The sequence below is a fragment of the Drosophila mojavensis genome, unplaced genomic scaffold (assembly GCF_018153725.1).
Source record: "Drosophila mojavensis isolate 15081-1352.22 unplaced genomic scaffold, ASM1815372v1 contig_136, whole genome shotgun sequence".
Classification (NCBI taxonomy): Eukaryota; Metazoa; Arthropoda; class Insecta; order Diptera; family Drosophilidae; genus Drosophila; species Drosophila mojavensis.
Window position 1 is genome coordinate 12,398,393 of NW_025318667.1, and position 22,112 is coordinate 12,420,504.

Below are 22,112 nucleotides of genomic sequence, written 5' to 3' on the forward strand. Positions count from 1 at the left end.
TAAATTTGGAAAAATGCTCGACATGTGTTGAGCTCTGTATTCAGTTTGAAAGTGAAGAAAAATAGCTCAGGCTCCTAGTCACAACACAGCCTCGATTCCAAAGCCTACTCAGCAAAAAATAAAGCAAACTCGATTGCAAAGCCTACTCAATGAATTTAATATCAATTCTATTCTCGATTCCAAAGCCTACTTAGGCTCAATTAAGAGTGGTTTAGTCGAGACTGCTTGATCAAAAATATATGTACATTCCATTTCCTATTTCCAATGGGTTCAGGGTATAAAGGCATTTTTTTGTTTCATATTTAATGTGTCCCACCTTATCGGTATTAATATCAAGTATACGCCTTGGTAAACAACTGAAGTAATTTTCAGCTAATATAAGCAAAATAGATGACGTGGATTTTTAAGTTTAAAAGTACTTTAAGTGTGAAAGTACTTTATATGTTGAAAGGGCCATATACATAGATGTGGCACGTTATATTCGTCGTATGGAGCCTCATTTATGCCGTCAAGATCAGTCCACAGTATTCCCCAGACCTTACACACCTGGACTTTCGACATTTGGCACTGATAAGACGCAATAAAGAACGCGAGTGAAAATATCAAATTGCAGCGAAAGAAGAACACACATGTTTTATGGCAGGATAGTTAGGTTTCTTAATGTATGTGTATTAAGTGCATGAAAATGTATTAAGAGATCAAATAAGTACCAAAGGATAATAAACAAACAACGCAAAATACAAAAAAAGAAGTAAAACTAACTTAGAATATGAATGAGTGTGAGAATGTGTGTTAGGTTCAAAGAGGACAGAAATTTTTCCAACGGTTGCTGACACTCCGCTTTAGAATGATCCTCACTCGTCCTTCCAGAGGAGACTGAAATCCCTCGTCGAATTGAAGCGGCGCCTCTAGGGGAAGGGCATGTCCTCGTCATTTGCCAATGGTGAGACCCTTGCCTTATTACGGTCACTGAACGAGGGCGACGAGTGATGAGAGATAGCCATGTTAATGCTTAGTGCTACTCGAGATTATCGGAGTGGATAAACTTCGCGTTCTAGCTAGTTCCATGGCTTTCGAAATTTGCTTTATTATTGGACAACCAAATAATTTTGCTTTTTTCCGAAATAAAACAGAAATATTACTTTTTCCCGAAAAAAAACTTAAATTTGGAAAAATGCTCGATATGTGTTTAGCTCTGTATTCAGTTTGAAAGTGAAGAAAAATAGCTCAGGCTCCTAGTCACAACACAGCCTCGATTCCAAAGCCTACTCAGCTAAAACTAATAATAATATTTACCCCCACCAATACGAAAGAAATTATTAAACTAGCCTGTCTACCTCTCTATCTTCACCAATCACTCCCCTCCCTATGCCTACCCCTCCCTCGCCTTTCCCATCTCTCACTCATCCTCTCAAGCTCCCTTCCATTCAGTCCCTCTTCTTTCCTCTACCTCTATATCCTATCCCTCTCTCATCCGATCCCCAACCCTCAAGGTCATTGAACCCTTCAAGATCACTGGCCCCTCAAGGTTACTGACCCGTCAAGGCCACTGGCCCCTCAAGGTCACTGACCCGTCAAGGTCGCTGGCCCCTCAAGGTCACTGACTCCTCAAGGTTCAGGCTATCTCCTAGTCGAACAGTCTCGATTAGAGAGTCTTCTTACTTGTTTATATTTTTTTAGGTTACACCTCAGTAATCTCTACCACCTAAGAAACGGTATATGAGACTAATATTTTCTATGTAATAAACTAGAACTTGGAAATATCCATTGGAGTCTCGTCCTTCACTGTTTTACATTCATCTCCGTTGTCCAACTCGTTCACGTTCTTTTTTCGATACATAAGCAGTAAATGGAACTACCTAACCTTGGTCTTGTACCAAGGACTAAAAGATATATAACACCAGCATCAAACTAACTAAAAACGCCCCACAGTATGAAATTGCAGCCATAGAGGAAAACACATGTTTGATGGTTAGATAATATATTAAGTGCATGAAAAAGTATTAAGAGATCAAATAAGTACCAATAGATAATAACAAAATAATAACAACGCAAAATACAAAAAAAGAAGTAAAACTAACTTAGAATATGAATGAGTGTGAGAATGTGTGTGAGGTTCAAAGAGGACAGAAATTTTTCCGACGGTTGCTGACACTCCGCTTTAGAATGATCCTCACTCGTCCTTCCAGCGGAGACTGAAATCCCTCGTCGAATTGAAGCGGCGCCTCTAGGGGAAGGGCATGTCCTCGTCATTTGCCAATGGTGAGACCCTTGCCTTATTACGGTCACTGAACGAGGGCGACGAGTGATGAGAGATAGCCATGTTAATGCTTAATGCTACTCGAGATCATCGGAGTGGATAAACTTCGCGTTCTGGTTAGCTCCATGGCTTTCGAAATTTGCTTTATTTTTGTTTAACCAAATAATTTTACTTTTTTCCGAAATAAAACAGAAATATTACTTTTTCCCGAAAAAAAAAACTTAAATTTGGAAAAATGCTCGATATGTGTAGAGCTCTGTATTCAGTTTGAAAGTGAAGAGAAATAGTTCCAGCTCCCAGTCACAACACTGCCTCGATTCCAAAGCCTACTCAGCAAAATGTAAGTCAAATTCCAGGGCAAAGCCTACTCAACGAATTTAAATTCAACTCTATGATGTATCCTCGATTCCAAAGAGTACTTAGTAAGGAGTAAGAGGGCTTCAGTCGAAATTGCCCGACTACGAAATCTCCTGTAGCCTTGGAAGAACGGATTTTCTAATCATTCTTCGTTTCACGTTAATTTATATAAAAATTAGTAGACATCAGTTCAAAAAATGTTATCGATTTTTGGAAAAAGTTCGATGTGCTAAACAGGGACATACAAATTAAATTTCAGGTGTCCAGATCTAATAAATTCTGAGATAGACATGTTCATATATACTATAGACAGACATCCTTATCAAAAATATATACTCTGTGGGTCCTGCCATGCCTCCACGTGCCTGTTACTTACATTTTAGCAAAACTATTATACCCTGATATTTCATTTTCCATGGGTTCAGATTATTCCAAAAGTTCAATTTAGTTTATAGATTCAATCTTTATGCAAGAACAATATTCACATATTATATATACATATAATATATATAATTACGTATTTCCAGGATTCCAAAGATTACCTAAGCTGAAATGTAATTATGTTCCATGCTTGACATTTGTCTGTAACTTAACTCTAAATTAATTATATGTATATGTTATCATAACAATTGTATATTACAAACAAATAAAAAAAACGAACTAGAATTCTTTCATGTTAAGCGCAAAATATATAATATGTATGTATATGTATATAAGGCATTCTTTTGAGTACTATTCAAGAAAGTTAGCATCTTAATGGTTTAATGACTTTCATTATATTTAGTAGATCTCATCATTGAATCCATCGATCCATCGATTGGAGCTGCATTGCATGTTCTTGTATAATAAAAACGAATCGATTTTATTACATTATTGTTGAAGTTTGTTTATAAAATTCGTTGGAAAAATGTCTGGAAGTCGATGATTTCTGTGTGGTTTATTGGTAAAAACAAAAAAAAAAAAAAAAAAAAAAAAAAAAAAAAAAAAAAAAAAAAAAAAAAAAAAAAAAACCAAAAAATAAAAAAAAAAGATGTTTTCTAAACAAGTTTGTGGGGTGCTGCTATAATCTCCGCAATCAATAGCTCTAAATGTGTTTATATAAATATAATATATATATATATATATATATATATATTATATTTATATAGATATTTATATATATATATCCATTAGATGTTTCTCTCTGAGTGTATGTGTGTGGGTGGGGTCTGTGTATGTGTGTTGCCTAGGACATGTTGGCTGTGTAAGAAGGACACTTCCGACTTAAGTACGTTCCACAACAATATTGAGCAACTAACAATGATGCAAAGATGGCTCGGCCGTCTGCCCCGCCCACCCGCTTTTATATATGCCACCGAGGACATCTTATTATTCATGCTCATCGCCAGTCTATAAACGAGAGATATTTTTGCATTGATCGCGCTTTTGAAGCTTCTAAGCAGACAGGCAGGCAGGCAGGCGGGTAGGCGGGTAGGCGGGCAGACTGGGAGTCGGGCTGGCAGTCAGTCAGTGTTCGCATGCTGGACAGCTGACACTTTAGTGGAAGATCAAATCCGCATCGGGTGCACCCTTCTGGTGCTTGAATTTGTTCTTGTTGGGCTTCTGGTAGTAGCTCTGCGTAAAGTTGCGCTGTTGCAGCGGCAGGAGCGACTCCTGATAGTCCTCCTCCTCGATGCGCTCTGTTATGTTCAGGGTCAGTCGCTTGACGCGCTCCTTCTCCTCGCGCGTCTTCTGCTCCTGCAGCTTCAGATTGATGGCCAACTGGGAGTCCGATGGGGCCACAAATGACTTGAACTGCTGTTTGCCTCCTTTATTGCCGCGCACCATCAGCACAAACGGCACAGCACCGCTGCCCTTGCCACTGCAACCGCCACCGGCACTAGCCTCTGTGGCGGCGACATCATTCGAGGAGGTGGCAGCAGTTGCTGACGTTAAATGGTTGCCACCATCCCAATTGTGGCCATGATTTGTGGGAGTGGTGGGGGCAGAAGCATTGCCCTTTGAGATCTGCATTGCATTGTTGCAGTTTAGCTGGTCGTAGGACTTCTTTTGCAGGCGTGCCATCATGGGCACCGGTATATCCTTGTGGGTGGCTTTGAGTGGCGGCTCCTTGAGTCGCTCCTGATACGAGTCGCTGGTCATCTTCTCATACATTTGCTCGAATTCCAGATCCTCCTTGGATTTCTCCGGCGGCGGCGGTGGCGCCACTGGCTCCACCTCATATTCAGTCCAGTTGCCTTGATCTGCCTCCTCCGAGCCGCCAGCCGCTTGACGTTCCCGCTGATCATCCGATGAGCCCGAGTCATCCGTGACCTTGAGTACAAATTGTAATGCCATAAATAGAAACAAATCGGCCTAGAGAAATATATATATATATACACGACTTACGCCATCGTCGAGTTCGTTGATTTCATTGATTGTATCCAAGCTGGAATCCTGCGCATTATTGTTGTTGTTGCTGCAGGCTCTCAGCTGTGGATACAGCTGCTCCTGCAGCTGATCGATGGCCTCTTTGGCCTGCTCCAGATTCTTGTACAGCTTCAGCTTCGGCCGCACACTGGCCAAACAGTCGCGATAGGTGTGATCGACGAGTATGGGAAACAGATCGGAAGTATTTTCCGACTTGCTGAATACCGGATGCGACTTCTTGTGCCAATAATAGCGCTGAAAGAACACCAAGAAGTAGTCCAATCTGCGGAAGAAAAGATAACGGTCTGAATTAGCTACTGACATCAAAATAGTCCAATTCCAATTAAATTACTTCTTGCGCGTGGCCTGGCTGGTGAAGTAGGGAGCACATGTATCGAGCAGCATGCAGGCGAGCTTCAGGCGAAACAGACTCTCCGGCGGATCGAGCGGCGATATGACAGACTGATCCAATGTCACACCAAGCGATATTATCGAATAGAGGGTGTTCAGTATATGCGAGGATTCCACCAGCTTATAGTTGTACATCTCGCCCAGGTACTTGGCCATGGCGATGCGACGCTGCGACATCTTGGGCGAATGTATCTCGAGGCCGGCGCGTATATCCTCAAATACATTGTCGATGACAATGGTGACAGCACGCGGCTGGTAGGAGCTCAGTCCGGAGACAAGATCGGCCAGGCAACGGATGAGTGGGAAGCGCAACAGATACGCTTTGCTCAGGCACTTGATAGCATAGTTATAGACATCCGGATCGTCCCAATTGATGCGTCGCAGCATCTTAATGCAACGCTCCACATTCTGCTTGCACAGCTCCTCAAATATCAAATGGCGTATATACTCGTGCATTACCGGCCGTGGGGCTAGCTCACGCTTCGCCGACTCCGGCGGCTTGACCAGATAGTAAACACTCTCAATTTGCGCCGCATGACGCGAATCCATTGCCGTCGCCGTCTTCAAGCGCAGCATCTGATCGAGAAAGACGTTCATCAGCAGCCGCGAGTCACGGCAATTGTACAGATAGACGCCGCTGACCTCGACAAAGGCGCACGCCATCTCGATGTGATGATGGATAAAGTCACGCAGCAGCATCTTCAGGCAGCCCAGAGCATCGAACTTCTTGAACAGTCCGAACTTGACCAGTTCGCCAATGAAGCGTACGATCTTCAGCTTTGACTCAATGTTCAGCTGATTCTTCTTGCGGATGTGCCACTTGAATTCCTTGCGCAGCAAATCGGACAGATCCGCGGCCACATCCGTGTTGCACATGTGCACAATGGCCACGAATCGTGACAGATATGGTAAGATATCGAGTCGTGTGCGCTGCACACTGAATATAGTTCGCGTTAGCTTCTTCCGCTGATGCTTTGTATTGTAGTTGAGCAGAAACTCGATCGCGGCCGAGTCGATAAGCTCCTTGTTCACGCAATTGAATAGATTGAGTAGAAAAACATCGAACTGTTGCCGTAGATTTTGACTCTGCGATTGTGTCTGCCGTGTCCCAACATAGATCAAGAGAGGGGGCGAGAGACAGAAAGAGAGAGAGAGAGAGAGAGAGAGTGTGTGATTAGAATTGTCTTTGCGCTATCGAATCAAGTTCGACCTAAGCAGCTGCTTAACCACTCACCGTTTGTTGTTGCTGTTGCTGAAGAGCACAGCGCAAACGTGTGAAAGAGAGAGCAATAGTAATAAGAAAGAGAGAGATAGTGAGAGTAAAGAAAGAGAGAGAAAGAAGTAGTAAGAGTGTGGCAGAGAGAGAGAGATGGAGAGAGAGAGCGAGAGCGATAATGATAGTAAATAAATAAGAAAGCAATGGTAAGAGTAAAAGAGATAGAAAGAGAGAGAAACGGCAATAGTGAATGTAAGCGAGAGCGCGATAGCTATGATGCACTTACCGTTAGCTGCTGCTGCTGTTGCTGTTGTTGACGTCCCAGTTCCATTAGCGCACTGCCCATTTTCTTATCAATGGGCAGAGGAGGAACAGCAACAGTTGCACCTGGAAGTGCAGTTCCTGCTGCTGCTCCTAGCTCAGCTGCAGCGCCTGGCTGCTGTTGCTCCTCCTGATCCTTGTCGAGCGCCGTATCGCTGGTCGCTGATGGCGGATCATCCATATCTAGCTCAGCATCAATATTTGCATCAATGGCCTCCTCGGTCAGCTCGCTAGGCTCTTCGAGCGTTTCCAGATCCACTTTGGGCGCCGAGAAGTTGGGCAAAAATTGTCGCAAGTCTGGTAAATCGGTGTAAAAGGCGCGCGTCTCCTCATCGCCCCACGGGTCGAGCGTACCAAAGGCGGCGCTGTCCAGCATATTATCGATGACTGTGCCCGGATTACAGCACTCCGACTCCTTAGTCAGCTCTGGCATCGGTTCACCCAGCAGCTCGGAGAGCGACTGAGCCGAGGCGAGCAGTTTATCGAAGCTCGCCTGCATCAGCTCGCATTTCTCACGTTTCTCCTGGCTGATCTCGCCCTTGCATTCCATGGTGCGCCTTATGTTCTTGGTCATGTTCATGAGGGCGGCCTGCTCGGCCAGCACATGCTTGCAGAGCGCCTTGAAGTATCCCTTGAGCATGGTGCGCAAGTTGAGCTGCTTGTCGGCACTCAGGAAATCCGATTTGGGCACCTCGATGTCGTATTTGAGAGCCAGCTGCTGCATCTTTTGCGGCACCAGGCCGGCATACTCCTCGCCACAGTGGCGACAGAACGACAATATTATTGAGAAGTTGCTATGATCGTCCTTGTCCATGGCTATCAGCTGCACCAGCACCATCCCAAGCAGCGCCAAGCCCGGCTTCATCTGTATAACACCCGAGCTGACCAGCTCTGCGAACAGACGCAGATCCACGCGCAATTTACTCGGATTGCTGATCTTCTCTGTTGCCTTCAGAGCCTTTTGCCAAGCCTCAAGAAACTGTGTACTGAAGTCCGCATAGGTGCAGTGCAGCTTGGAGGCCAGCGTTACCACGGCTGGCACATCCGTCATCTTCAACTTGGCCTCCGTCAAAGCCGCGCATATTTCGGATATATATTTGCTTAGATTTAGGGCCGAGAGTTCGCGCAATAGCGAGTCCAGCTGTGTGCTTGTGAAGAGTTTCAATTTCTTGACGAATGCCGTATTCTTCTTTAGGCTAGAGTCAAGGCGCGCAAAGTATTCATCACCGGGTAGCTCGAAGTTGGCGTTTTGCTGTCGCAGCTGACGCTTGGCGTCTATCTTTTCCTGCAATTCGCTAATGAATTGCTTCAGTTCAGCCAGTCCCTCAACCTCATTGGCTGGGACTCCAACGATTCCTCCAGTCGCTATGGCATCTGATGATTCGATATCTGCCTCGCTTACAGTTGCACTTGCTGTTGTTGGAGTTGTTGCCACTGCCGCGTCAGATGCTGATGTTGTTGGCACTGTGGGCGCCTCGCTTATTTTGTTGGCGCTCATGGCATTAAATAGGTTGAATTCGGTTGTTTAAGTTCTAAAAATTGCTTGCTTTGCGAACTGTTCAACCAAATCTGTTTTCGAATATTATGTGTTATTTGATTAAACTGCATTCGCCTTCTAGATTCCCAACTAATGTTTCGATTTCCAAGTGTTGTCTAGTGTTGTTTTTTTTTCTCTTCTTTTTTTGCGTTGACCGTTTTCGTGGTGCACATCGAACATCGCACATCTGTATGTAAGTTATGTGTACACACTCATACTTTAACATAAGCTGTGTGTGATATTATATATCGATGAGCGTGACCGGCACAATGTTATGAAGATGTATCGAACATACAAATGTATCGAGATGTTATTGAAAATGTAATTGTACAACTTTTAGAAACCGAGTACCAGTATTTTAAAGAGAATTATTAAGAGCTCTTAAACCAAAATTAAACACAAAAATTGATATATATACTAAAATACTACTTCTCCACACTCTTACACAAATTGATTTAACCTAGACAATAAAGGATTAGGATAGTCGCTCACATATTTAAAATAAAACATCGATATAACGATGTTTTATCGATTCAAAACATTTCACATCGCTAAACATGTGGCAACTCCGGTGTTTTGACAAATTCATATATTGTGCTTGCCGCTATACGGTCACATTCAACCAGCTGCAGTCATTAAAGCAAGTTTCTCAAAATGTTCAAAAAGTATGTATTAAATATAAGCAGATGCCTATTTGGCAACTAACTTTTGTAGATATATAGATTCGAGGAAAAGGACAGCATCTCATCGATTCAACAACTCAAATCGTCCGTACAGAAAGGCATACGTACAAAACTATTGGAGGCATATCCAAAACTAGAAACGCACATTGATTTAATATTACCCAAAAAAGACTCGTATCGCATTGCCAAATGGTAAGCATTTCAGTATCTATAAATTGAAGACTAATAGCATTCTAATTAAATTTTCTACATAGCCATGATCACATCGAACTGCTGCTAAATGGTACCGGCGAGCAGGTATTCTTTAGACACCGGGACGGTCCATGGATGCCGACATTGCGTTTGCTGCACAAATTCCCATACTTTGTTACCATGCAGCAAGTGGACAAGGGTGCAATCCGTTTTGTTTTGAGCGGCGCCAACGTCATGTGTCCTGGCTTAACATCGCCGGGCGCCTGCATGACGCCGGCGGAAAAGGGCACAGTTGTTGCCATCATGGCTGAAGGCAAGGAGCATGCGCTAGCAATTGGACTACTCACGCTTTCCACGGAAGATATGTGCGTAACAAGGGCTTAAATTAATATTCATATATAATTTGTTTCTAATTCTTTGCCTCTTGCAGCTTGAAGAAAAACAAAGGCGTCGGCATTGAGACATATCATTTCCTCAATGATGGTCTCTGGAAATCGAAACCCGTGAAGTAGAATGGCTAGCATGGCTAGTTGATAGAGCTGTGGCAGCGCCTCGTCAGGCATTCGTGTCCTACTAAATAGTCTTCGAGAGCAAAAGAATGTTTTTGATTTTTTTTTTTTTTTTTGCGCATATTAAGCATTTGAAAGAGCATTGTATTTAATATTTTTGTAATTTTAAATGCGAGTTAAATTATTTTAAATCAATTCGAAATATATACAATTGAAGTGCACTCAAATGCCAAAAGGCGTGCGCATTCACTTGCGCACTCAGCGGTTGGCGAAACCACCTGTGGCAATGACCCTGGCGTTGGTGGTCAGGGCTGTCATTGGGGATGGTTGTTGCACAAATTTGACCAGAGATTTTAGGTTGGAATGTTTTATTGACTTTTTGATAATTGCCATAAGAGCTCTTACTAGCTTTAAGACTCTTTGATTGACTACTTCATTGATTTTTCAATGAGTTGGACAGCATAATAAATCAGCTGTTGGTCGTATAACGGTTCACATTGTGCACTGGTCCATTTCGTGCTCATCGACGTGACGTCACTATTACTATCAGTATACATTAATCTAATAAGAAAAACATCGACCTGCATGGAAAAGTAAGCGAAGCAAATGTTCCCATAAACACAAAAGGAAAAAACAAAGCTTAAGGCATTAAAAAAAAACGTACAGCATTTTATAGCTTGGATTCATAAATAATTTACAAAGAGCGCACATATTAAGCATAACCTTCTATATTGCACCACGTGAGAGTTCGCGTAGAATTCGTATGCCGCATGCGCAAGTAACGGTCTTTCTGCTAATATGTGTGACGTACGTATGCTTCGGTGTGTGCATGTATTGTACGTCAGCAGAAACAGCAGCAGCGTAAAAAGAAATTGTTTTCAGTTTCAGTTGCTGTCAGCATTTGTCGCACAGTAAGCAGTCAACGACAATTGCAACGGTTTTTGTAAGAAACACAAAATAGCAATATATATACATATATAAGCAAAAACAAAAAAAAAAAAAGGGATAGGAAAAGTGTTGAAAAACCACAAGTGGTAGACAAGAGTTGAACAATATCCGAAACGGCAAAAGGATGAAACACAAAAGCAGAAACTTATGAAGCATTTGAAAGTGATTGTGTGTATGTGTGTGTGTGGGCTTGTGTGGCATATGGAATAAAAAAGGGACATTCAAATTTAAATCCCGTACGTTGCAGCAGTGCACAGACGCGCGTGTGTGTGTGCGTGTCTGTTTGTGTGTGGGTGTATGTGTGTCTCGGTATATGCGCCTTTTAATGTATGAAAAGTTTTTCAAGGAAAACGGATACACACTGCTTGAACTTTTTTTGAAGGTGCAAAATGCAAGAGCAAAGTTTCCACACTTCTTTCATTCTTATTGTCTTTTTGTCATTTTGTTTTTGTTTTGTTATTGCTCAAGTGGGCGTGTGAGTCATGTTGCGAATTGCAAGTGGTCGCCAGGAGCAACAGCAAAGCATACGAAAAAAATAAAATAGTACATGCACACGCACATAAGGAGGACTGTCGGCACTCTAAACAATATGGCTACAATATGCCGTTGTAATGCATTTCGTTTTCTGTTACACGTTTATTGATTTTACTCCAATCTTAATACAATTTTGTTTTTTTTGTTTTTTTTTTTTTTTTTAAATACTTTTTGAGCAGGCGCTGGCGCTAATTGAGTTGATGTTGATGACATGCATAGGCGAATCGTTCGCGCCTGCCATTCGCATTTACAACTGAGCAACAACAACAGCAGCAGCACCAAAGGCGAAGAAGGCGTGCAAAGGCAACAACAACAAAAATAGCAACAACGACGCATACATTAACAGCTAAAGACGCGAGCAACAGCGCCAAGTGTCAGACGCAGCCAGCAAACTAAAGCGAGTGAGGCAGAGAGAGACAGGGAGAGCACGCAAAGCAAAGAGTTGCATGTGTGTGTGTGTGCAATATGGAAGACCTTTTTCTGCTAATTATCAAGGAGTCAACGGGCACCAAGCACAACGCGCTGCGACAAACGGCGCAAATTGCTTACGGTAAATGTTTGCATATATATAAATGCTCTTCGTTTTAACGTGTGTGTGAATGTGTGCGTGTGTGAACAACAACAACAACCACAACAATAAAAATCAACAGCAATGGTAACGGTAACGACAACGGCAACGGCGCATTGAAAACATGCAAGAACGCAATTTCCTCTTTTGGAGTTGTTGCTTTTACTGTTCTTCCTCTTCGCTTGCTACTCATTATTGTTGTTGTTGCCGTTGTTGGCGTGTCCGCCCTTTTGCACATCCGTTGACATTTCCTTTGTTTTATACCCTGCAGCAAATGAAAACAGTTTGAAAAACGGGAATGTCTAGTTGTTGTGTAGAGAATTGAATTAGAACAAAACAAAGAGTTTGGACACTTAGCAAAAGTTTGTATTAAATTTAAGAAAAGATAACCGAGTTACAGTTGGATTTCAAAAGCTGTTATATACATACATATTTCATTATTAAGTTGCGAAAAGTTTATATCGAATTTAACCCAAGCAGTATAATAACTAACTTAAAGTCAAATTTCATAGGCTGTTCATATATTTATTTATTTAGCAATACTTAGCTGTCTCTAGGGTATAAACTATTCAATCACTTTCGACTTATTCTCTTGGCTGTTCACGGACCTTATCTTTGACCGTAGCGGCAGGAAAGTAGGCAACAATTTGTGGCTAGCTTCGCCTGCTTCAATTCATTACGCCATTTCGACCTAATTGCTGGCCTAGAGTATACTCTAGTCGTACGCATTCAAGTAGACCATTTATCCCGTTACATTTTGTTGTTGTTGTTGTTCAATAAGTTTGTCATTGACCGCGGCAGCAGGAAAGTGGGCAACCATTTGTGGCTAGTTGCCTGCTGATTCGTTTCGTTGCCCGGCGTAATTGTTGGCCTGGTCAGAGCGCCGTGCGTTTAATGCTGATAAGCCACTTGGAGCGTTTCGATTTCGATTTCGTTTGACCATTTATGTATTTGCAGATAAACTTTATCGACAGCATGGCATACACAGGGATCCATCGCACGAGCTGCGCTCCGTGTGCTTTACGGCATTGCAAATGGCCTTGGACACGAAGCGGCCAAAGTTCATCACAATGGGCCTTAATGGTCTGCATGTAAGTAGAAAACAAAGAAACAAAAGCAAAAGCGAAAACACATAAGCAAGCAACTTGGTATGAACAACAACAAGGGGCAACAAAGAGGCGGACGAGTCAATTATCGAACGGGTTTCCAGGCAATTGTCCGCCCGTTTCCGTTTCCGTTTCCGCACCGGATATGCTCAGACTGACAGCAGACACGAAATTGCGAAAATTGTAAAATGAGTTTAGCTAATTGCCCAAAGCCAGTCAGATGGACGGACGGATAGAAGGACCTCGTCCCAGTCCCAGTTCCAGTTCAGTTTTCCTATCGTACAAATCCATCATAGAGAATTCCTATAATTATTGAGGCCAAGGCTAACAACTGCAGCTCACGCAATTTTCAATCAGTTCTTAAGGCAACCTGAAGAATACTGCGAATTGCACTCAGAGTAATGAATATAAGGCGAACTCTTACGAAATATGGCTTCTCCATTTATGATTGCGATTGCTCTTGCTTTCATTCCAAGAGCTACACTTAAAATAATTAAGAAACCGAGTTGGGACTGAAGTACAGACGACGCGTAAGTCTCAAGACTTTTCAAATCATTTCGATGGACAAAGGAGCCTTCGAGCTGCTCTTGAATTAATTAAGGAGATTTCTTAAAGTTAACTGAGCTAGGACAAAGCGTATTGCTGTGATATGTGATATTGGTGTATGGCAATGCTGACGTTTATAAGACTTTAAGAGAACTGCTTGCAATACAACAAATCTGCTCTTAAAGCTATTAATCTGAGAGCTACTTGAAAACCTCTATTAACAGTTAGCTGCAGTAGGAATAATTCTAACATAAGTTTGCAATTTTTATAGGGTACTTTATAATTTTATTAGATGACATTCAGATAGCATTTCTTAGTTTTAGTTGGAGCCACTCAAGATTCTACTTTAAACCTTAGGCCAACAGATTTTCCGGGTATAATTTCCATATTCGTTTTCAATTACTATAGCATACTTTTGTGAGTCTTGACTACCTGCTCTGTTTGCTCTAATTATATCTGTTCTTTTCGTATGTCCACAGCGCGTCATCAAGGATGAGCGCTTCTACATTGGCCTGGAGCCGGAGGATGACTCTGTGTGGCTGCCGTCGCAGCTGCTGCGTGCCACAAATGGAATTTTGCCGTCGACAAGCAGCGAGGACACCGTGGTGAATGTGTTGCGCCTGTTCCTGGCCATGGCCTGCTCGCCGGCCTGCACGCTGAACGGGAGACTGCTCATCGAGATACTCTCGCGCTGCGGCGAATGCTGGGAGCTCGGCTCACGGGCTATTAAGGCTGCTTCACTGGCGGCCGCCTCGCAGTGCTTGCGCACCTTCTGCGCATTCCTCATCGAGGAGGCCGAGGAGGTAAAGAAGACGGCGCCCGCCGGCCTGATGACGCAAACGCAGGCATCGGCCGTCTACAACGAGGTCATACCCGTGATGCAGTGGCTCTGCAGTCGCCTGGTGGAGCCGAACGTCAACAATGCGTCGCCGAACAAGAAGTGCGAGAATCCCAGTTCGCTCTATCTAACCGAATGCATCCTGACGCTCAGCTCGGCGCTGCCACGCAATGTGCACGCCAATCCGCACTTCACCTCGTTCCTCTGGCAAAAGTTCTGTCCAACGTTGGCCGCGGCGCTCGGCTCGCCGGGACGCATTAATCTGGACAAAAAGTTTACCTACAAGTAAGTGAATGATCTGTGATAGATGATGCTATATATAGGATTTATATGTCTCTCTCTCTCATCTGCTTTCAACAGAGACGCTCTGCACATGATTGAGAATGAGGCGCGCGGGTTTTTTACTGGACCCGGCTTGGATGGGCCGCAGGCGCGTTGCGTCTACCTGACTGCGATTCAGTTGCTGCGCATTGCCGGCGCCCATGGGTCGCTGCGTCCAATGCTGGAGGCGCTGTTCCATCGCATGGTCCTGTTGCCGGCGCCGCAGAATCGCACCGAGCCGTTGCGCTGTGTACGCGAGATCTTCAAGAGTCCGGAACGCCTCATCGATCTGGCAGTCATACTCTACGTGGACAAGAACACGGCGCAGGGCTGCAGCGATGAGATGGCGCTCTTTCGACTGTATGTAAATTGGGTGATTCGTAAGGGAATTCGTAATGAGAACTTTTGTGTCTGCTTTCAGCCTGGTGGATGCCATGGAGGAGTGCGCCTATGGAGCCAGTGCGGGCAGCGCCACAGAGGCGAGCCTGCAGGCGAGCGTGGAGTGCATGGTCGCCTTGCTGGATAGCCTGCAGGTCCTGTGCAGTGGCGAGCTGACCGAGTCGATGATCAGTGATCAGATCGTGCAAGTGGTCAATTCGCGGCACGAGCTGCTCAAGGATGCGGACTACTCCGGCCCGTTGACATATCAGAGCATGGCCAGACTGCCGGCGCCGTATCGGGATGCGATTGTGGAGTTTCGGCAAAATGTGTTCGAAACGTCATCCGGCTCGGAAAGCGAATGTGAGCCGCCGCATGAGCAGGACGCGGCCTCGAATGGCTCGGGCGACACGGAGGGGCCGGAGGATGACGAACCGAGCAGCTCCAGCGATGAGACATCGCGTGTGGAAAACCGCTGGCCCTATTCCCACTTGGAGGCGCCCGTCATGCCCATTCGGACGGACAGCGACAACGATCGCCAGCATGCGCGAGACTTTGCGAAGGCTTTGCGCCAGGATCTGGTGCCGAAGCTGCTGCGTTTGCGCAGCTGCGTCGAGCTGGACGAGGCAATGCAGGAGTTCGCGTCAGCCGTGTGCCAGGAGAACAGCATGAATTTCTCCGATTTCGATTACAATCTGACGGCCATCAATGCGGATGGCATTTACCTGGCCATCTACTCTTCGCTGCTGCTCAGCCTGCAGCTGATGCGTGCCGGCTACTACGATCAGCACTCGGTGAAGGAGAGCATCTTGGTGCCCATGTCGGAGCAGCAGTTCGTTACCTCCGTGCAGAATACGGGCGTGCTGGTCTACCTCTCCTCGCCCTGGCTCTGCGAGCTGTATCAATCGGTTATTGTTTCCAATATACTGGAGGCCATGACACGGCAGCAGCTGGACGGCAGCGGACCGCGTTGTGCCCTGGTCGACATGCTCTGCGATGCCGGCGGATTGGCCAACACGCAAATGCTATCCGAGTGGCAGCGCCTGCAGACGGCGACAGTGAAGCACAGCGATGACGAACAGCACGACAAACGACGCGAGGCGGCAAAGAAACTGTGCCGCCGTCTGCTCACCTGCTGCTGGGACTCGATGGTCATTGTGCTCAGCTCCGGGCTGGGAGATCTGCAGAGCACCGCATCCAACAAGCTGGTGGCGCTCTCCAAGCGCACGCTGCGCGTCAAGGCCAAGACGAACAAGTCCAATGGAGAGGCGCTCTATGCCATGTGCCTGGATGGACTGCATTCGGTGAGGACACTCATCATCTATATATCGTATTTATCTCAACATCTAGCTAATCCAATGCCCACTTTTGCAGGCTGCCACCTTGAGCAACAGCCTCAATTTGCAGCATTTGGCTGGAAAGATACTCAATCTGTTGGCCTCCAATGTGTGCCAGACGAGCGGGCCACGCATCTCGGCCAGCCAGGCCATGTCCATGGACGTGGTACTCACGGGCGGCCTGAATTTGGGCAGCTACAGCGCCGACTGCTGGCAGAGCATCTTTGCCGTCTGTCGCCATGTCAGCCAGCTGGAGCACGAGATCTTCAGTATGCAGAATCCCTCAATAGCTGCGTCGCCGGGCAGCAGTCGTCGCGATCTGGAGACGGGCGAGAAGCTGAGCAATGGCAATGGCCAGGATAAGCTCAATCTCTCCTCGATTCCCATCGACGATGACGAAACGTGGTGAGTGCTGCGATAAGCCAAATAAGAGAGAGAGAGAGAAAGTAGATGAGAGAGAAAGGAGCAGAATGTAGAGTGATATAGGGGAGAGATAGGGAGAGAGAACAAATAATTGTAAACTTAGAGAGGAGGGAAACATATGTAGAAACGAGAGAGGAAGTAAATGTATGAGATGGGAAGAGAAAAGTGAGGAATAGAGGAGAGTAACTAGAAGATAAGAGCCGGGAAGATATACATAATAGAATAGAGTTTGAAAGAGACAGAGAGAGAGAGAGAGATAGAAAGAAAGAATGAAAGAGAGGCATGAAGTGAGGGACAGGAGAAGATAGAAGTGGTGGGAATACCGAATAAAAATGTTATATAATCTTACTACGATATATTCTATTTAGAATGAAACAAAAAGAAAAACTAATTATATCTATTTTTGCTTGCAGCGTGGATGTCTACAGCTTCCTGCAGGCGCCGCTGCAGAGTCCCAACACGAACATCACGTCTATCCTGAAGGTGTACTCGGGCACCAATGAGACGGTGCTTCTGAGCCAGAGCGATACCTCGAAGGTGCTCTGCGCGCTGTCCCACCAGGCCGAGAATCTGTTCAGCGATGCGGCCGAGCGGCTCAGTCTGCCATCGCTGTGCCAATTCCTGAAGCATCTGTGCCGCGCCTCGCGCGATCAGCTCTACAAGAGCCAGGTGGCGCGCAAGGGCGGCGGCACGCGCATCTGGTGGCCGAGCAAGGGCTGGAAGAAGATCGACTCGCTGCCCATGTCGCTGCTACTGCATCGCATTGGCGACGTAACGCTCAAAGTGTTCCGCAGCTCGCGGCCGCTGCTGCACGTGCTCAAGGTGTGGGCCATCACGGGACCTCATCTAATGGACGTAAGTGGGGGTGACTCTTCAGCTTAATGAGCTGACCTTGGATGTCCATTGGCTTGACAGATATATATTAATAATGTGCTATTTTTAGGCCGCCTGTCATCGGGATCGCATGATATCGAAGCGAGCCATTGAGTATATCCACGATATCATAACGGCGCTGCTGGTGGAGCAATCGGAGCTGCCCTATTTCCACTTCAATGAGGCGCTGCTGAAGCCCTTCGAGAATCTGCTGAGCATGGACACGTGCGATGTGGATGTCCAGGATCAGATTGTTGCCTGCCTGTATGAGATCGTGGAGGCGCATCGCACGGAAATCCGCTCCGGCTGGCGGCCACTGTTCGGCACGCTACGGAATGCCCGCAGCCGTATGCTGAACATGAGCAATATCATCGACATCTTTCGCGTCTTCCTCGACTCGGACAATACGCTGGTGTTCGCCAACGCGGGACTGGACTGCATATTGTGTTTGTTGTCCTATTTGGAAATCTCTGGCAATAGCGGCGCCGGCAACTCCGGGTCGAATAACAATGCCTGTGGCGAGGACAACGACAATACGTTCCGGCCGACAGATTTTCTGCATGAAACGCTGCGTTTCCTGGAGCGATGCTCCAGCATATTGGGCTTCATGTACAGCATGCCCAAGTGCCCGAACTTTCACTCGACGTACAAGATCAAGGGCATCTCGTACACGCATATCATAGACGCCAACATACCCAGCTCCATGGAGAACTTCACCTACTTTGGCAACGACTATCTGCAGACGAAGAACGAACAGTATATGATATCCTATAGATCGCTGCACATCGACAAGGATACAATTGTGAAGATCGACGAAATGGACAAGCCGTCGGGGGTGCTGAAGGTGTGGTTCCTGCTGCTGGATGGGCTAACCAATTCGCTGATTGTCTGCCCCTATTCGCACCAGGCGCCCATCTTGCAGACCATCTTTAAGCTCTTCAAGAATCTGATGTCCACGCCGGGCATCGACTTCGGTTTCTACTGCATCAATCATCTGCTCATACCCATGATACAGGATTGGCTGCGCTACATCAACAAGACGGCGACCAGCTGGCAGCAGATTGAGAAGAACTTCAAGCACTGCTGCTGCATGACCACTGATCTGGTGGTGGAGTTCATTGAGAAATCGGTGCCGGAGCAGCGACGTCTGGGCGCTGGCACTAAGACCCGTCTCGCCCAGATCGTGCATCCCGCCGACAATCTGATCTACTCGAAGCTGAAGTTCGTCACGGAACAGCTGCCGGCGACAGCGGACGGACAGCACCAGACGGGCGGCGCACAGTACGACAGCTGCTCCAGTTCGGCGAGCGATGAGCATAATAACAGCAACAATAGCAACTCGACGAATCCTCCAAATCCAAATCCAAATCTCAATCTCAATGTGAATCACAATCTGATCGAGTCGCCAACTAAGATATCGGGGTCGGCGACGTTGGCACTGAAGCAGCTGCTGCTCGTGCTGATCGAGTGTGCGGCTCAGTCGCAGGAGGCGATCGCCAGGATCTCGGTGTCCTGCCTGAAGCACGTCATCCTCTCCACGGGCATGCTGTTCAACGAATCGCAGTGGATGATTGCCTGCTCGGCCATCCATCGCGCCTGTACGGTGACAATCGCGCCGCTGCGCCAGCTCTCCTTTGCGTTCCACGAGAAGTCGAACAGCTTCTACGGGGATTGCGCCAACGTCAAGGTAGCGGCGCGCCGTGACAGCACACTGGAGGAGCTGGCACGCATCTATGCCCTGGCCCAACAGGTCTTCCTCTCCGACAATCAGCGTGAGCCCAACCAGAGCCAGGGCCCTGGCCAGGCGACAAGCCCAACTTCTGCGACAGCCAACCAAATCAAGAGCTCCGGCTCGGGATCGGCCCAGCTGTCGGATGATCGCAGCTATTCGTTTCTGCTGTATCCACTCAACAATGGCTTCAATTCCAATCTGGATAACTTTGTCATTCGCATTCCCTTCAAGAATCTGGTTGTGGGTCTGCTGGCCAATCAGATGCTGCTGCAGCTGGTGGCCAAGCTGTTGCTCTCGCGTCTCAAGTGCGTGCCGCAGGCGGTGTCCACGTGCATTTTCGACAACTATGCCGCCTCCGCGTCGACGCCCAGTCACGACTACGACCTGGACTTCCGCTCCAAGGAGATTCTGTTGCGCTGCGTCAAGCAGTACTTGATGTCCGCCCTGGAGTTCGATTCGCGTCCTGGACTCAAATTTCTGATGCAGAAGGTCTCGAATATCGAGTACGCGGCCAATTTGTACAAGCAGATGACCTCCTCTTGGATGATCTACTACATAGCGCTGGTCGACTCGCACCTGAACGACATTGTGGTGTACAATTTGGGCGCCGAAGATCTGAACTTCATTTTGGAATCGTGCTCCAGGCTGAACACCACCACGGTCAAGAAGAAGGAGAACTTCGTGCGCTATCTGTTCTGCCTGCAGGATGCCTGGAATCTGGTCTGCGAGCTGTATTTGAGCAACTCGGCACTGCACGACATCGAGAACGGCAAGCTGCGCAGCCAGCAGCAGAAGCTGCCCATGCATCTGGGAGCGGCCAAGTCCATGTGCATTGCCCTCAATGGCAACGGCGATGCGGCCAGCAGCAGCGCCAACAATCACACGGATCTGACCAACGATATCAGCTACAATGGACGGCCCAGTTCCACATCGCCCAGCAAGTGCGTGCAGCTGGAGGAGGAGAATGTGACGATGACCACGTTGATAAGCGAATTCCAGCCAAAGTGCCGCAGCAATCCGTTCGACACGAATCGCCAGGCGACCAAGACGGAGGCCGAGTCCATCTCGCCAGAAATCGAACAGCAGCGTGCGACGAGCATCCTGAAGGACTCGAACTATAAGCGTGCTGCGCTGGCTCAGCTCGTGGTCGCCTCCATGGAACTGTTGCGCTCGCTACCCAACGAGGCCGAGGAGAATCTCAAATTGCTAATGACGCCCACCATCAGGGAGGCGTTCCGACTCGTCCAGCTGCAGGGCAACGAGCTGAAGGTCAACCAATTTTAGGCAATGCTTGTTGAGTTTTATTTTGATCTGTAGACGCAGCTAAACATGCCTCTACACACTCCCGGATTCACTCACCTACTCTCACTCTCTGTCCCTCTCTCTCACACTGTCACCCCCTCCCCCTCTCTATATCCACCCTTGATGTCACTTGCATGGATAGCCTCGATGCCATCAATGACAACACTCAGGCATTCACCAACCCATATCCTTGATTATAAAAATATTTGGTTCAACTTAACCTACGTTTTAAGCAGAGTTTAAGTCAACCTCTATCCACACTAACGCAAATTTTAACTCAATCTTAATTCAAGTTCAACATAACCTAACTTGCGGATAAACTTAACCCAAGCTCAATCCAGCCTATGATTCAACCCAGTCCCATTTGGAATCAACAATTCTAAACTTCACTTTAGGTAATCCTAATTCAGTCCAAATCATCAAAGTTTATGTCAACTTCAATTCAATTCAATCTAACCTAAGTTGAAAGGAGCTCAAGATCAACTTAACCTCAACGATCTTGTCGATCAGCTGTGTGGCTTTGCATAACGGTTAATTAAGGCTACGTTTTACAACGCACGCGCTCAATCTCTATCTGTATATGTCTCTCTGTTTCTCGCTCTCTCTCTCTCTCTCTCTCTCTGTGTCACTATGAAACACGCATTCCCCAATGCCAATCAACCCTGCCTCTCTTTCTGCCATTCTCGCTCCCTCCATAGCAGGCAAAACCATTTCAAAGTAAAAGCTCAACATGAAAAGGCACAAAAAGTAAACAAACAAAAAAACTGAACGAAAGTACAATTCGAATGCTGCAATAAGAAGAAGAAGAAACAGAATACGTATTAATTAACGAAGAACTGCAGATAATTCCAAGTGTAAAATGTAGTAAAACCAAAGAAGAAGAAGATGCAGCAACGTTAGCAACGTAGTCTTGTACATTGTAACTATTTAGCAAAACCAAAAAAAAAAAAAAAGAAAACCTTTTTGAACCACAATTTCAACAGCCCCACAGCACGTTTACCCATTAATTCCATTATAGTCATAGTCTTTCTCCCCCAAACTCTGTCTCTCACACACTTTCTCTCTGCTTCTCTTGTATGTGCACCACTGTAAAGCTCTCTCTCTCTCTCTCTCTTTATTTCTAAATTCATTTTAGGCGCTCTTTTTAGAGTCTAGGAGTCCATTACGTAATGAGAAATCAAAAAAAAAAAAAAAAAAAAAACAAAAAAAAAAAAATGCAAAGGAAATTCTTTTATAATAGTGGAACATGTGTACTATATATCATCGATCGCTATTATGTGTTGTGCCTAAGTAGCTAACCTAAAAAATATT

At 46.0% G+C, this 22,112-nt stretch overlaps 3 protein-coding genes across 6 annotated transcripts; 2 read left to right on the top strand and 1 right to left on the bottom strand.

Moving 5' to 3' along the window:
* Positions 1-632: 632 nt before the first annotated feature.
* Positions 633-8,723, bottom strand: LOC6583671 (regulator of nonsense transcripts 2). 2 transcript variants are annotated; one of them, XM_044011719.1, is made up of 5 exons: positions 6,940-8,723; positions 6,672-6,689; positions 5,379-6,535; positions 5,006-5,309; positions 633-4,930 (listed from the first exon to the last, which is right to left on the bottom strand). In XM_044011719.1, exons 1-5 carry the CDS (start codon positions 8,470-8,472, stop codon positions 4,154-4,156), a joined length of 3,789 nt encoding a protein of 1,262 aa, XP_043867654.1. In that variant the 5' UTR covers positions 8,473-8,723; the 3' UTR covers positions 633-4,153. The 2 variants fall into 2 exon arrangements, with proteins under 2 accessions (XP_043867654.1, XP_043867655.1); XM_044011720.1 differs by lacking the exon at positions 6,672-6,689.
* Positions 8,724-9,067: 344 nt separating this feature from the next.
* On the top strand, positions 9,068-10,244 carry LOC6583674 (malignant T-cell-amplified sequence 1 homolog). Its single transcript, XM_002009303.4, has 4 exons — positions 9,068-9,176; positions 9,234-9,386; positions 9,449-9,751; positions 9,817-10,244. The coding sequence occupies exons 1-4, from the start codon at positions 9,166-9,168 to the stop codon at positions 9,896-9,898; spliced, it is 549 nt and encodes a 182-aa protein (XP_002009339.1). The 5' UTR covers positions 9,068-9,165; the 3' UTR covers positions 9,899-10,244.
* Positions 10,245-10,732: 488 nt separating this feature from the next.
* Positions 10,733-22,112, top strand: LOC6583675 (brefeldin A-inhibited guanine nucleotide-exchange protein 3). 3 transcript variants are annotated; one of them, XM_015161409.3, is made up of 9 exons: positions 10,733-10,806; positions 11,557-11,927; positions 12,903-13,036; positions 14,077-14,720; positions 14,796-15,116; positions 15,178-16,438; positions 16,509-16,876; positions 17,308-17,749; positions 17,838-22,112. In XM_015161409.3, the coding sequence occupies exons 2-9, from the start codon at positions 11,843-11,845 to the stop codon at positions 20,781-20,783; spliced, it is 6,201 nt and encodes a 2,066-aa protein (XP_015016895.1). In that variant the 5' UTR covers positions 10,733-10,806; positions 11,557-11,842; the 3' UTR covers positions 20,784-22,112. The 3 variants fall into 3 exon arrangements, with proteins under 3 accessions (XP_015016895.1, XP_015016897.1, XP_015016896.1); XM_015161411.3 differs by having other exon boundaries at positions 10,736-10,838; XM_015161410.3 differs by having other exon boundaries at positions 10,736-10,838; positions 16,509-16,873.